Raw genomic sequence first — 14,794 nt, forward strand, 5'->3', positions numbered from 1 at the left:
TTAGAACACACTACCTTTTAATTTACAAGTAAAACAAATGAAAACATAAAAGATCGTTGTAACATATACCATCTGTCCACATGGGCGGACAACCAATTCAATGTTGGTCAATGAATAATTTCTTAGAACACACTACCTTTTCTTTTACAAGTAAAATAAATGAAAATGAAAAAAATAATGCAGTTTATCATATCATACACGATAAAGTTTTCTTGACCTGTATTTAATTGTATTTGTTTCAACCTAGGGTATATGTAATTTTTTTAATAGATAATACTATTTATTTTGCTAGATTTATTAACTAGCAAACGACTAAGCTTTTTCCGGCTGTTTTTTTTTATATACCAGAGAGACAATATAGTTTTTTCTGAATTTGTTTGATTTGTTGCATTTTGCATTAGTTAACATTTGTACATATTGGATTTTATTAAGATATAAGTTTCTTATGTTCAAGATATAAGTTTCTTATATCTTATTTCTTATATCTATAAGTTTTTTATGTTAAGATATAAGTTTCTTATGTTTTTTTCCTTTTCTTTACATTTTCTGTTTAATTTAATTAACTTTTTTCGTTGATAAACGCCTCTAGACTTGAAGCCAAAATATTCAGACCTTTATTATTATTAAAAGTTTTGTTTTCGTTTTTTTTGCTGTCTTATTTGAAATTTTAAACCCGTTTTTCTATATTTTCATTTATTTTATTCGTAATTATTATTTACTAATTTTAAGTATTTTTATATTTCTCTATATTCGTTATAGAGACAGGAAAACTGTTTTTCTAATCTTCTATCTTTACTAATTTAAAAAAAAATGCCTTGAATCTCAACTTTGGTTGGTCAATGAAAAAATTGTTTTCAAAAGTTGAACGTAACTTAAGTTACCGAATTACACATAGGGTGCATAATTGGTGCCAAAATAAGTTATGCGCAAATTTATTTTATCCCCAGTTGTGATTATAAAATAGCTCGAGCATTAGTTACAACTTTTCAGATAAGTTGTTGAGTATCATAGGTTGAGATCGGTTAAAGAAGGTAAGGATATTAAGAGCTATTCAGGGGTAAAAACAAAGGCTGTTATCAAAATAAGAATAAGACAGATAATACAAAAACAAAGGCTTTAAAAACAAAGGCTGTGCAAAGAGTAAAAACAAAGGCTGTTATCAAAATAAGAATAAGACAGATAATATAGTAATTTCCATAATAGCAACAGGGTTCATCATCGCAAATATTTTTTTCTTCTGCGGGATTATTAAAATAGATGTTAGTTATATATCCCTATATTGACGACTAAATTCATTGATGTTAGAAATAAAGTTATCACTTAAGTATCATTTATCAGAATATCATTTCAAATCCTCTTAAATAGAAAAATAAGCAGGAACTCACTTTTGAGGTCAAATACTTGAGGAGGGAGAGGATGAAATTTTTAAAAGGGTAAAAAAGGCAAATTATATATGGAAATAAAATGAGTTTTATAAAAAATAATTGTAAAATTTTGTATGTTTTGTAGAGAAGGGACAAGAACACAAGCCATAATTTATATTCTTGAGGCCCAATGTTCAAAGTGGGGTATTATTTAAAAAAAAACATAAGAAAGGCGAATTATATATAACAGACTCTAGGACCCATTCTAAGAAATTTGATGTTTAGGGAGAGGGGGTGTAATCTTAAGGCCTTATTTTTCAAGGGCCTAGCCTAAGTTTGAAAATACGGGAAAAAGACAAACCATATGAACAGATATTAATAGAAATAGGTATGAAAATTCGACATTTTCGGGTAGCCAAGATTTAACCCCCGCTCTTCTACGACCCCCCTCCTTTTGCGCATGAGCTTGCTCTCAAATACTACAGGGACAAGGACATATTCACAACCGTGATTATTAAAGTTCATCCGGAAAGTGTAAAAATTCATTTGTCGCATATTCTCTGATATAACTTATGGTAATGACAATACGGACTCGCTATAACTTTTTCCTATATGGCAAAGGTTTCTTCGGCTTCTTTGTTGAGATCTTAAATTTCGAGAAAAGTTCTGCGTCTCCTTGTCGTATGGGTATTGTTTCCTCAATTTTATTCCTGTAGGATTTTTCATGCATAATTTGTCTTGCTGTTTTAGCGACAGGTTCCATTACAGCTACGGAAAAAGGATTCGAGGGGGGTAATGGTGCAGTATCCGTGTCAACAGCATTTGAGGAAGTTCCGAGGCAGCGGGCCAAACTGGCACAACTGCTTGAACTTTGCCCCAGAACTTGATTCCAAATCTGTTTGTCTTCTAATTGAGTTTGTTTCTTGGAATCTTTCCCTGTATAGTATCGGAGCTTCCCACCTGAGTCAAGAGACAACATTTTCTTTTCTTTTAGGCATGGCTTAGATCCACCGGTAAATTTAAATTTGCATATCGCTATTTCGTTAGGGGTTTTTGATGGCGGCAAGAAAAGTGAGGTTTTGCGTTTTCGCTTTTTGTTATCGCACGGAGTCTCTACTCTGTCATCTAGCAACTCTTTTTGTGAAGTTTCCTCACTAACATTACCATGTAGATGTTGGTACATCATATAAAGAAATTCTTGTGGTAACATATTAGGGGACCCCAAGCTATTGAAGCATGTCAACTTTTCCATTGTTTGTAAGAACTCCGGTGGGAAAAGTGGATTATCTTGTTTCGTTGACAAATTAACCGGTTCAGCTCTTTCTTGAATCTTGTTTCGAAGTAATTCAGTCACAGAAGTCACAACCTCGTTTTCATCATTATTCTTCACAACTCTAACTATTGCTGATTTGTTTGGTTTGCGCTCCCGTTTTCGGCGCTCTGATTCGTCAGATCGCCTCTCATATTCACCTTCACTGCTCTCAGGAGTTGTTATCAAAGTTGGGGTGAAAATCGGTGGGGTTTCTTGGGCAATTGCCCGCTTGACATTGAAATATGCAGAGATGGGAATAAGGGGCGGGGGAGGGTAAACTGTGCGTTTTTTAATTTGACGATCAAATATAATTTCGTCCTCTTCTACGATGATACATTCAGGCTCAGTTTTTATATGCATTTCATAATCCATTTCTCCGAAGAATCCTGAAAAAAATCTTAATTAGCCATTTATAAATATATATTTAATAAGCATAATTAAGAAATCCAAGACCAAATAAATATCCTAGTTAAGATAAATATATATATTAAGTTTATAATTTGTATCTTCCTTGATTAATTAATCAAACAATAGTAATTGGTTAATCAAATACAATTAAGAAATCGAAAACCAAATAAACTTCCCAGTTAATACAAAATATATTAAGTTTATAGTCTGCATCTTCCTTCATTAAATAATCAATCATAATTAATCTAGCACCAATGATAAATTAGTAATCGATTAAAGAAATCCAAATTCAAATAAACTTCCCAGTTAACATACAAATATATTAAGTACATAATTTTTATTCTGCTTGATTAATTAATCAATTAAAGTCCTATTAATAAATTTGCATCCCCCCCCCCGTAACTCAACGAAACTAAAATTCATGTAATTCTGTGCATAATAAATAAGAAGAAAACATTAATAAAAAATTTATAGGTGTTTTTGCTCGGACTTGAATTTCAGATCATTTTTTTTCTCTTCTTCTGGATTTCTGGTCAAACTTAAATTTGTCTTAATTAATTAAACTCTTTACTTAATGAAACTAAAAATTTTAGTAGCTCTTTAAGTAATAAATAAGAAAAAACAAAATTTGGCTAAAATATTTTTTCGGATTTGAATTTCAGCTAATTTCTTTTTCTTTTATTATGGATTTCTTGTTTTGAAAAATTTGTCATTTGGTGCCGACCCGCCACCCCCTGTAATTCAAAATCAGGAACACCTAACAAAGTCTTTGGCATTAAAAATTGGGAATACTCTTGCGGTAGGTACAAAAGTAGGGAATACTCTGGGGGGTAGGTACAAAAGTAGGGAATACTCTGGGGGTAAATGAAGCACAAAAGCCGACCAACTCTGGTACCTTAAGAAAAGAATAACATAATACGAATGTCTTAATAATTATCTTTGAGCCCAAAGACTATATCCAAATGCGTATCCAGGATTTTTTCGAGGTGGGGGATTATAAAAAAAACTTTTAAAACGCATCCAAATTTGTTTTGATGTTCTGAAAAAATTCCAGGGATTCAAACCCTTAAACCCCCTCCCCCTTGACAAGGCCTTGGGTATAAGCCTATAATAGGGGAAGTTGAGAAGGAAATATGTTAAGAAAAGTAATTCTTACTTCATAAGACGCAGAATAATTGCATTTAAAACATTTTGGTATCAATTGCACTATACTTTACTCTCATCCGTCCTATTGTTCAAATATATCGCCCAAATTGTGTGTTTCCCATTTGTTTTTCGTTTATTGATTTCGTCAGTATACCCCTTCAATTTAGGGGTATGCTGAATCTTAATGAATGTGACATAATCTTCTTCTTCTTCCAATTACAAAAGGAATTTTGTTGAATTTACAGTTACATACTTGTTTGGTCAAATAATCTCCATAACCTATGACATAGGTATTTTCGAAAAAAAAAGATTTATCCTTAATGGACTTTTATTGTAGAAAATACTTACGGGTATACGTGTTGAAACAAGAGTGATGCATGGCAAAATGCCTGGGTAATATGTAATTTGGGCTATGCATTTTCATGCAAGGGGATGGGGGTGTTAAAGTATAATTTTTTAAGTAATTGTACTAGAATTTAATACTAAATTTGTTTAGTATAAAAATGGTCACGACCAAAACATACTTGCAAGTGAATTTTTTTCTAAGCACCGTTAAGAAAATGAGCACCGATAATAAACCTTGTAGCTAACCATCGAAATCATAATCATCAATTAATTTATCAAATTGGTATTAATTTGAACTGAATTCCAAATTTTAGGTCTAGTATGACGCAAGCTAGACCTTAGTCGTAAAGAGCAGGTGTCTTTCTCAAAGGGCGTAAAACTTTAGTATACCCCCTTTAAAGACCCGTATATATATGTATATATATCTTAGGTTAATAATTGAGAAGTCCCTTCGTTGTTCAAACACCTTTAGTCCTCAGTTTTATAGATTATGAGCAAGCGTTCGATTCTGTTGATAGAAGAGCTTTAGCAAAGGTCTTATCCTTATATGGTATACCAGACAAATATATTAAAGTGATTTGTGCTATGTACGAGAATAATACTTCTGCGGTTAAGGTAAGAAATCAGGAGTTAAGCAGGGTTGTGTTCTCTTCCCCTTTATATGAATCATTTTGATGGACTTCGTCTTAAGGAGCACAGGAAAGGCAATTGGAGACCACGGAATCAAATGGGGAGTAAATACTCTCTTGGACTTAGATTATGCTGATGATTTAAGCATACTAGATGAGACTAAAAAGTTGGGAAAGTTTGTGGATATAGGTAGGACACATAGGGACCATTTTCTGCAATCTGTTCATAAATCAATTTGGTTTTTAAAATATAAAAGTCTTTGTTTATATTTTGTTTTTGCCGTTGTATGTTTGTATCAACTTTGTCCCATAATTGCTTTTAGTGTTGATAAAAACCATATAATATTTAAACATTAAACTGTTAAAAATATTAAATATTAAACATATTGAATATTTATAATATAAGATATAACAGTATATATCCAACTGGGCTCACCACTATCATGAATAATCGTAGACGTGTTATATATTGTTTGAATACTTTTTTTTCTACAGTCTTACCTCTCACACCCTGATTAAATAAAATAAACGAAAAATTCATCAAACAAGTTATCATTTCATAAATAGTTTTTTAAATGTCGTGTAGTTTAATTATTTGATTTAAAATTAACTTTATTTGACGTTTAAAATAGGTCAAGAGAAAATTAAGAAAATTGAATAAAGGGCTGTTGTTTTAAAGCATCCCAGTGAGAAAAAAGTAATAGTAAACTTGGCTCATAATGAAACCAGGTTGATTAACTGTTGAAAAGTCTATTTGGAAGTCCGGCGACAGCTTGCTTTTAAAAAGGTGCGGAAAAAATCGAAAATCATTGTGAAAAACTTTGCGATAAAAATATAAATATTATTTGAATTTTATGGATAATAGTTGTCGAAATAGAAATAACGTAGATAGCACATTTTTGAAAGGAATTATTTTATTTGCTGAAAAGTATAGTCAATCATTAACATGGCCGTATCTGGGATGTTTGTTTGGGGGAAGGGAGAATTTTTCTTGGGGAGGGGTATAAAAAGCTTTAAAAACGCATTTAAAAAATCTATATGCCTTTTCGTTAAGTTTTTACGAGTTGGACAAATATTTCGCAGAGGGTGGGGCTCAAACCCCTAACCTGTTGGATTTGGAATTATCATTAACGAAACATCAAGTCATATTTGATATCACAACGGCAAATTTTAGAGCATTTCATAAGAAGTTAGTAGCTAAAATCGATTTTGTGATCGTGGGTGTGAAGAGTTGCCCCCTCCCCAACCAATGTGGTCAGCTAGCTGATAAATAGCCAAATCTCTTAAATAATGCCATTTTAAGTGGATTTCATACGACTTTCTACGACTAACTTGACCTCACGAGGTTTTCCTTCGATTTTTACAGGCCAGTTGGTAAAATCCTTTGGCCCATCCTAGCTGACATTTTGGCTTGTAACACATTTGGTTTTTTCGTGAAACTCGAAAACAATATTCAACGTGTTTGCGTTGAGCTAGTAATGTGTCTCTCATGTATTCTTATTTTCTTGGCATCGTTAAATGGAACCGATTATCGTAGAAAGTTGGGAGAGGTTCATTCAATCGTAAATGGAAAGTACTAGTGCCCTTTCTAAGGGTCAGAACCAATTAAAGAATGCTCAATATTAATTTATGCCTCTTTTTATTCCCCATTACCCCTGCACCACAGCATGGCCCGATCACAATTTGGAATGGCTTCATAGATACATTTGAATAAAAATGCGGACATGATTAGCTTACTAAAAAAAGTATTCAGTTCACCCCCCCTCGCCCCCCCTAAATCAAAAGTTTCAGCACGGTTCACCTCTTTTGACTCCTTATTGCTAAAGATCATCTTGGGGGCGGTTGTAAATGACCAAAACACACTAAGTATATATTCTAAGATTGTGTTGGATTTTATGTTTAGATCGAAAAATCAAACAATTTTTCAGTCAGTATAATTTTTCCTTATCATAATTAAAGTTCATGACGCAAGGCCTTGGGGGATAGACCCCCTCTCTCAGCCTTATAAGTATAGAATCTAGTACCCTATTGACTCGTGATCATTCAGGGATAATTTACGGATATTTGAAGCGCGCATACCTAGGCTTCAGCCCCTTCAACTCCCATTAACTTCATAAACGTAGAGGCATGGTACCAATTCTGACTGTTGAAATTTCAAGGATGATTTTTTGGGGAACGGTCTTTGGAGATCAAGCAAGTCTTCTGAAGCACAAGGTAGTAAAAACGCATTTCATGGTTGCTGGTCGAAATTTGCATAAAATGGTAATTAGAGGGCGTAAAGTTTACTTTATAAGTGTGGATATGTAGTTCTTTTTTTGGCAAGGAAATATTTCATGGGGTTGTTCAAATCCCCTATTCCCTCCCCTGGATACGGTCCTGTATATATGATGGATCATCGTTGAAGAGGCATCTGAATGGAAGAATTGAAGGATTCCTTGGTCCACATAACTTTTGGTTTGTAAAATATGTATCGAACGTTCACGATCGAACATTCACGGATCACTTAGAAAGTGATCAGATAACTGGACAAAATCAAAACACGGTAAGTGAATATTTCAGACACAATGTTTGATTTCCTTCAAAGTTGATACTCAATAGATTTTAAAGTAACCGGTCCCAAAAACGTGAGCAATCTTGCAATTTCCCTCCTGTTCCTGCCTTCCACCCTGAGAAAGGGCCCTACATTGTATAAGTAACATATTTGGAAATAGATAATTCACAGAAATATGTTGTAAAAAACGATGTGCATAATTTTTCTAATTCTTTTTCTGAACATCAGTGATGGCACTGAGCCATCCCCTAACTTTTTGACTCCTTTTTGACTCATGACTGTTCAGTTTCATTTTTACATTAACTTTAAATAATTAAATCGTGTCTATATATATATATATATATATATATATATATATATATATATATATATATATATATATATATATATATATATATATACATACATATATACATATATGTATATAGGGCTTTGGAGGGTAGTTTTTTTTTAGAAGGGGAGGGGGGTTACAAAACAAATGTTAAAAACGCATCAAAAATGTGTCTTTATGTATTTTTATTACGTGTGTACGAGTCGAACAAAAATTTTGGCTGGGAGGGGTTCAAATCCCCAACCCCTTCTCTGAATACGGCCTTGTATATATGATTGGATCATCATTGAAGAGGCATCTGAATGGAAGGAATTCTTGGTCTATATAACTTTTGTTTTATATAATTGGTGCATCTAAGGAAGTCCCTCCTCCTCCCAGGAGGGAGGTGAACAATTCCCTCCTCCTCTATTTTCATTAATACTTTAGGGCATCACCGCAGTTGACTCATGGTCAATCAGGAACTATTTAGGAAGGAGCATTCCAGGAAGGAAGCATAACTGTAGAACCCTTGGACACGAGCCTAATTACCCTCCCCCTCCCAGTTAGATAAGTAAGAATATAGTGGTGAAACAAGTATTTAAATTAAAGGGTTAGTATGTCTGCCCTTATCCATAGCATACTGAGTATTCGTCACGGTTTTTGAGCTTCACGATGACAAATCTCAGACATGTATTGCAACCAGGGCCGTATCCAGTATTTTTCTTTGGGGGAGGGGTATTTTTTCTTAAAAAAATCAAAAATGCATCAAAATATGTTTTTGTGCATGTGTATTACGTTTCAATGGGTCAGACATACGTTTCGGGGGAGGGGGATCAAGCCCCCTTACCCCTCCCCTGAATACAGTCTTCATTTCAAAAGGGGAAAACGAAAATAGTAATATTGTATAATGACATTAAAGTGATAATTTAACGTAAATAACACGTTTTAAGAGTATTTAGTGTCTATATTTCGCTCTATCGTCCTCTTTTGGATTTTAAGTGTAATTCACTTGTCGGCGGCTACCAAGTCACCCGATTTTATGGGCATTCGAGAGACTATTAAACCTAATTAGTGCAATTAAGTCTTATTTAGCCTAAAATGAATCTAATTAGCAAACATAACTGCTCCTAAAATACAAAAAGAAAATACGATATCAACTAATAAACGAGAGGAAATTACATCTTGAAATTACACATGAAAAGTAGAGAGAGAATTAGAAGCAGCTTCAAACAACCAAAATTAGTCTATAGCCTATAGACTAGTAGCCTATAATATAGACTATAGCCTATAGTCTATATAGGTCTATAGCCTATTGCCTATATAGATAATTCCGAAGTTTAAAACAAGCAGGAATTTCTATGAATAAAGAAGTGAATTTAAAATGAACAAGAATTATAGTGAGCGCCGAAGTAAAATTTAAAAAGAAAATAAACCCCATCAGTAAGTGTAGTGTTGTTTCTCGCCTCAAACCCCCCTAAAAGGCTAGAGTATCATTTACGCTTTACTAAAATATATATTGATTAGATTTTTCTTCACAACAAAATTGTTATAAATAAAATATATAATATTGATAAACATGCAGACACACCTTTTCTTCCTTATAAATTAAAGCGGTTGTCCCTTCAATATTAAATACAATATTTATCCGAACCACTCTTCTACTAAATCCAGTTCTAAAGTTAGTCCCATTAGGGAATGGATGCTAGTTCCTCGGTCGCGTCTGTATCGTCTAAATTAAGCCCTAAGAAAATAGAGAAGAGAACCAACTCTCCTAACATGGGGTTTCTAAATCGGGCCATCTCATTTTGCAGAGAGATTGGAATACGGGAATGGTATTTCTAATAGAGAAATTTACACGTGGTTTCCCGGAAAGAAAATTTGAAGAATTTCTGATGGAAAAATTAAAAGTTTTCGAAGTTGAACAAACTACAATGAATTCAAAAATTAAAGCTCTAATTACGAAGTGTAAGTTTTGATTATTTGCGATAAATGAAAAATGTTATGGAATGCGTAACACTGACTCATTAAGTAAAGAAGGAGAAGGAAATAAAACAATCAAGAAGAAAACGTATGGTAAATTGAGTTAAACTCGACAGATAAATCTGTATTTTTGAATTATAAAGGGAAAAATTTTGCGGGCTACATAACACCGACTCCCTAAGTTAAGAAGGAAATAAAGACAATTAATTTTAGAAAACATGTGATAAAATGAATTAAACTCGACCGAGCTGCTAGATAAATCTGTATTTTTGAATTATAAATGAAAAATTTTACGGACTACATAACACGGATTCTATAAGTCAAGAAGGAAATAAAGACAGTCAAGAAGAAAACATGTGATAAAATGAACTAACTCGACCAAGCTGCTAAAGAAACGTCTATTTTTGAATGATAAATGGAAAATATTACGGACTACATAACATGGATTCTCAAAAAAGGAAAAACCATCAAGAAGGAAGCGTGAGGCAAAATGGATTAAACTCGACCAAGCTGTTAGACATGTTTTTATGTTTGAATTAATTTAAAATAACAAAGTTTTCCCGAGGGAATTAAAGTGTGAAGTGGAAACCTAAAACGAACAAAAATTATTAATTCACAGCCTATTTAACATATATCAATAAAACTAGCGCAAATAAATCAACTGGTGATATTTCCCTAAGTTTGAAGGATTACAGAAAACTAGTGCTTTACTGAAAACACAAAAGCAAAGTATAAGAAACAAGAATATTGATTTAGCACTCAAAAGTAAGGACATAGACTCACAACAACAAACTAATCTATAACGCTTTTCGTAGTCTTACATGAGTTGTAATATCAGGAACTTTCTGTACACAATTCCAATTATCTTAGAAACTTAGGCATAAAAATTATAAGTTTAAAGTCATTAAATAGCATACAAAATAATAGATTGATTTATCAGGTAACCTCTCAAAATCACCTAGTATTACTCAAAATGAAGAACATATCAACCGTAACATGAACTCTGGAGATCCAGTTATTTCTCTCTATAAAACCGAGAATTTCAAGTTATGATACAAAGTCTTAAGTACGTCTCTGGTCTTAATTACATAAAAAAAAACTAGTTTTTTTAACTGAAAGTAAGGAGCGACATTAAAACTTAAAACGAACAGAAATTACTCCGTATATGAAATAGATTGTTACCTCCGCAATCCCTCGCTCTTTACGCTAAAGCTTTTAATTGTTTTAAAAAGCAGAATTGTGGCAAAGAGTCAAACTTTAGCGTAAAGAGCGAGGGATTGCAGAGGGAACAATCTATTTCATATACGGAGTAATTTCTGTTCGTTTTAAGTTTTAATGTCGCTCCTTACTTTCAGTTAAAAAAACTAGTTTTTTTTTATGTAATTTCTGAACGTTTTTGAATTAATGCATGTTTGATTTTGACTCTCCACACGTAAACTATTGAAATGAAGTTTGCATATTAATTCCTTTTTTGGCTAAATGGCTTTCTCTTAGTTTTGATCATACGATTTTGAGAAATATGAGATGGGGAAGGAGGCCTAGTTGCCATGCAATTTTTCCGTTACATAAAAAGGCAATTATTAATTTTAATTTTAACTAATTTTTTTATTAGCAAAAAATATACATAACTTTAGAATTAACTTACGTAACAAACTTTTATATTCTTTAATTATTATTATGTATATGAGGGGGTTTGTACCCTCGTTAATACCTCGTTCTTTACACTAAATCGTAAGTTTTGTCCCAATTCTTTAAGAATGACCCCTGAATCAGAAAGGCCGTAGAATAAATAGTTGAAATTACTAAAAATACTTTAGCATAAAGAGCGAGGTAATTATCTCCTCCTAAATACCTCGCTCTTTATGCTAAAGTATTTTTAGAACCCCTCATATGCGTAATAATCTCTGTTCGTTTTAAGTTTCAATGCTGCTTCTTCCTTTCATTTGAAAAAACGTTTTCATGTTTATTTTTCATTGTTTTCTTATAGTAATGCTAGAGAATCCTGCGCCCTTTTCATTGAATTTTTCTTCCCCCATGACAGATTCCTCCAAGGAAAGATCCTCCAACATAGCCCCCTTTCCTCAGCCCCACCCCCAAACAAAATAAAATCCCCCTGAAAACGTCTGTACACTTCCCAATAACCATTACTATATGTAAACACTGGTCAAAGTTTGTAACTTGCAGCCCCTCCCCCAGGGATTGTTGGGGAGTAAGTCATCCCCAAAGACATAGTTATTATGGTTTTCAACTATGCTGAACAAAATGGCTATCTCAAAATTTTGATCCGTTGACTTTGGGAAAAAAATGAGCGTGGGAGGGGGCCTAGATGCCCTCCAATTTTTTTGGTCACTTAAAAAGGGCACTAGAACTTTTCATTTCCGTTAGAATGAGCCCTCTTGCGACATTCTAGGACCACTTGGTCGATACGATGACCCCTGGGGAAAAGAAAAAAAAAAAAAAAAAACAAATAAACACGCACCCGTGATTTGTCTTCTGGCAAAAAATACAAAATTCCACATTTTTGTAGATAGGCGTTTGAAACTTCTACAGTAGGGTTCTCTGATACGCTGAATCTGATGGTGTCATTTTCGCTAAGATCCTACGACTTTTAGGGGGTGTTTCCCCCTATTTTCCTAAATAGGGCAAATTTTCTCAGGCTCGTAACTTTTGATGGGTAAGACTAAACTTGATGAAACTTATATATTTAAAATCAGCATTAAAATGCGATTCTTTTGATGTAGCTATTGATATCAAAATTCAATTTTTTAGAGTTTTGGTTACTATTGAGCCGGGTCGCTCCTTACTACAGTTCGTTACCACGAACTGTTTGATTCTGTCAAGATTGCTTCACTTTGACCTTGTCTACAAAATAATCATGAAATGTCCTTTTTAGTTCCGAAACAACAGTCAAACATTGAACTGAGCTCATTGTGAACTGAACTAGTGTTTTCAGTTAAGCGCTAGTTTTCTGTAATCCTATAAAAATAGGGAAATATCGACAGTTTATTTATTCGCTCTAGTTTTTTTATATATGTAATTGATATTGATATATGATAAATAGGTTGGGACAAGTTTCAACTTCGTTCTTTACTTCCCTCGGAAAAACTTCGTTTTTTTAAATTAATCTTTGCTCGTTTTGATTAAAGTTTAATGTAGAAACAACACAGCCATGATCTTACTTTATAAGGAATAATTTCTGTTCGTTTAAAGTTTTAATGTTGCTCCTTAGTTTAAGTTGAAAACTTCTTTATTTATATAATTTCCAATTAAAAATAAGTTTAGAGTGAAAAACAAAAACAAAAACCAAAACATAGTGTCTTTTCTTTTTTTTGTAAATCTCTTATTAGGTTACTAACTACCCCTCCAACCTGGAAAAATAAAAAGAACGAAAAATAAATCTTTAATTCTTTGTTATAAGAAATTAAATTTAGTAGCACTTAAGAAAGTAGCTCTAGGCGAGTAGGTTCGACACAAAAGGTTCTTTGGATGCACAATCTTACGTGTGGAGAGAGTATTACGGTGGAATTGTAAAGTAAATGTTTTTAATAAGTAAGTTTAACAATAATTAATCCTTCTTTTAATATACAACTTCGAGTGGTCCTAGAACCAAATGCCTACATTTCTCCAACCGCTAAGTGGCAAGTTGTTGGGTTCAGGGGCGTAATTTCCTATGAGGTAGAGCAGCCTCCCCTCCCGGACCTCAGTTGTCCCTCAGCTTTGATTAGACCCCCAGCTGAAATTTAGTTTCTCCAAAAATGTAATAAGCTAAACTAACATAAACTAAGCATAATTCAAGTATCCACTGAAACGGGTTAGTTTTTTTTAGTATATCTTCACCTTTTTCAAACAGTTCGTGGTAACGAACTGTAGTAAGGAGCGACCCGGCTCAATAGTAACTAAAACCCTAAAAAATGGAATTTTGATACCAATAGTTACATCAAAAGAATTTCATTTTTATGCTGATTTTAAATATACAAGTTTCTTCAGGTTTAGTATTATCCATTAGAAGTTACGTGCCTGAGAAAATTTGCATTATTTTAACAAATACAGGGAGACACCCTAATAGTCATAGAATCTTAACAAAAATCACACCATCAGATTCCGCATATCAGAGAACACTTCTGTAGAAGTGCCCTTTTTAAGTGACCAAAAAATTGGAGGGCACCTAGGCCCCCTCCTACGCTCATTTTTTTCCACACCGGATCAAAATTTTGAGACAGTCATTTTGTTTAACGTAGTCGAGAAATCCAATAATTATGTTTTTAGGAACAACTTAATCCCCCAGAGCTCCCGGGGGAGGGGCTTTGAGGGGCCAGAGTTCCCGGGGGAGGTTATTGAGAAGTGTATACGCGTTTTCAGGAGGAATTTTTCGTGTTGGGGGGTTCGGGGGGAGGGTGTTACTTGGGATGATATTTCCATAGAGGAATTAATCATGAGGGAAGAGATTTTCCACGAAAAAACAATGAGAAAATAAATAAAAAAAGTGCTTTCAGCTGGAAGTAAGGAGCAGTATTAAAACATAAAACGAACAGAAATTATTCCGTATATAAGGGGGTCCATCTCCTCCACAACACCTCGCTCTTTACGCTGAAGTATTTTTTGTAATTTTAACTATTTGTTCTACGGCCTTGGTGATTCAGGGGCATTCTTATAGAATTGGGACAAAATTCAAGCTTTAATGTAAAGAGCGAGGTATTGAGGGAGGAACCCCTCATATACTTAATAAAAATATACAAATATAGAAGTTCG

At 33.4% G+C, this 14,794-nt stretch overlaps 1 protein-coding gene across 1 annotated transcript; it reads right to left on the reverse strand.

Moving 5' to 3' along the window:
- Positions 1 to 522: 522 nt before the first annotated feature.
- On the reverse strand, positions 523 to 9,785 carry LOC136040596 (uncharacterized). The gene is made up of 2 exons (XM_065724853.1): positions 9,654 to 9,785; positions 523 to 3,062 (listed from the first exon to the last, which is right to left on the reverse strand). The coding sequence occupies exon 2, from the start codon at positions 3,046 to 3,048 to the stop codon at positions 1,960 to 1,962; it is 1,089 nt and encodes a 362-aa protein (XP_065580925.1). The 5' UTR covers positions 3,049 to 3,062; positions 9,654 to 9,785; the 3' UTR covers positions 523 to 1,959.
- Positions 9,786 to 14,794: the final 5,009 nt, after the last annotated feature.

Source organism: Artemia franciscana, chromosome 21 (assembly GCF_032884065.1).
Source record: "Artemia franciscana chromosome 21, ASM3288406v1, whole genome shotgun sequence".
Taxonomy (NCBI): domain Eukaryota; kingdom Metazoa; phylum Arthropoda; class Branchiopoda; order Anostraca; family Artemiidae; genus Artemia; species Artemia franciscana.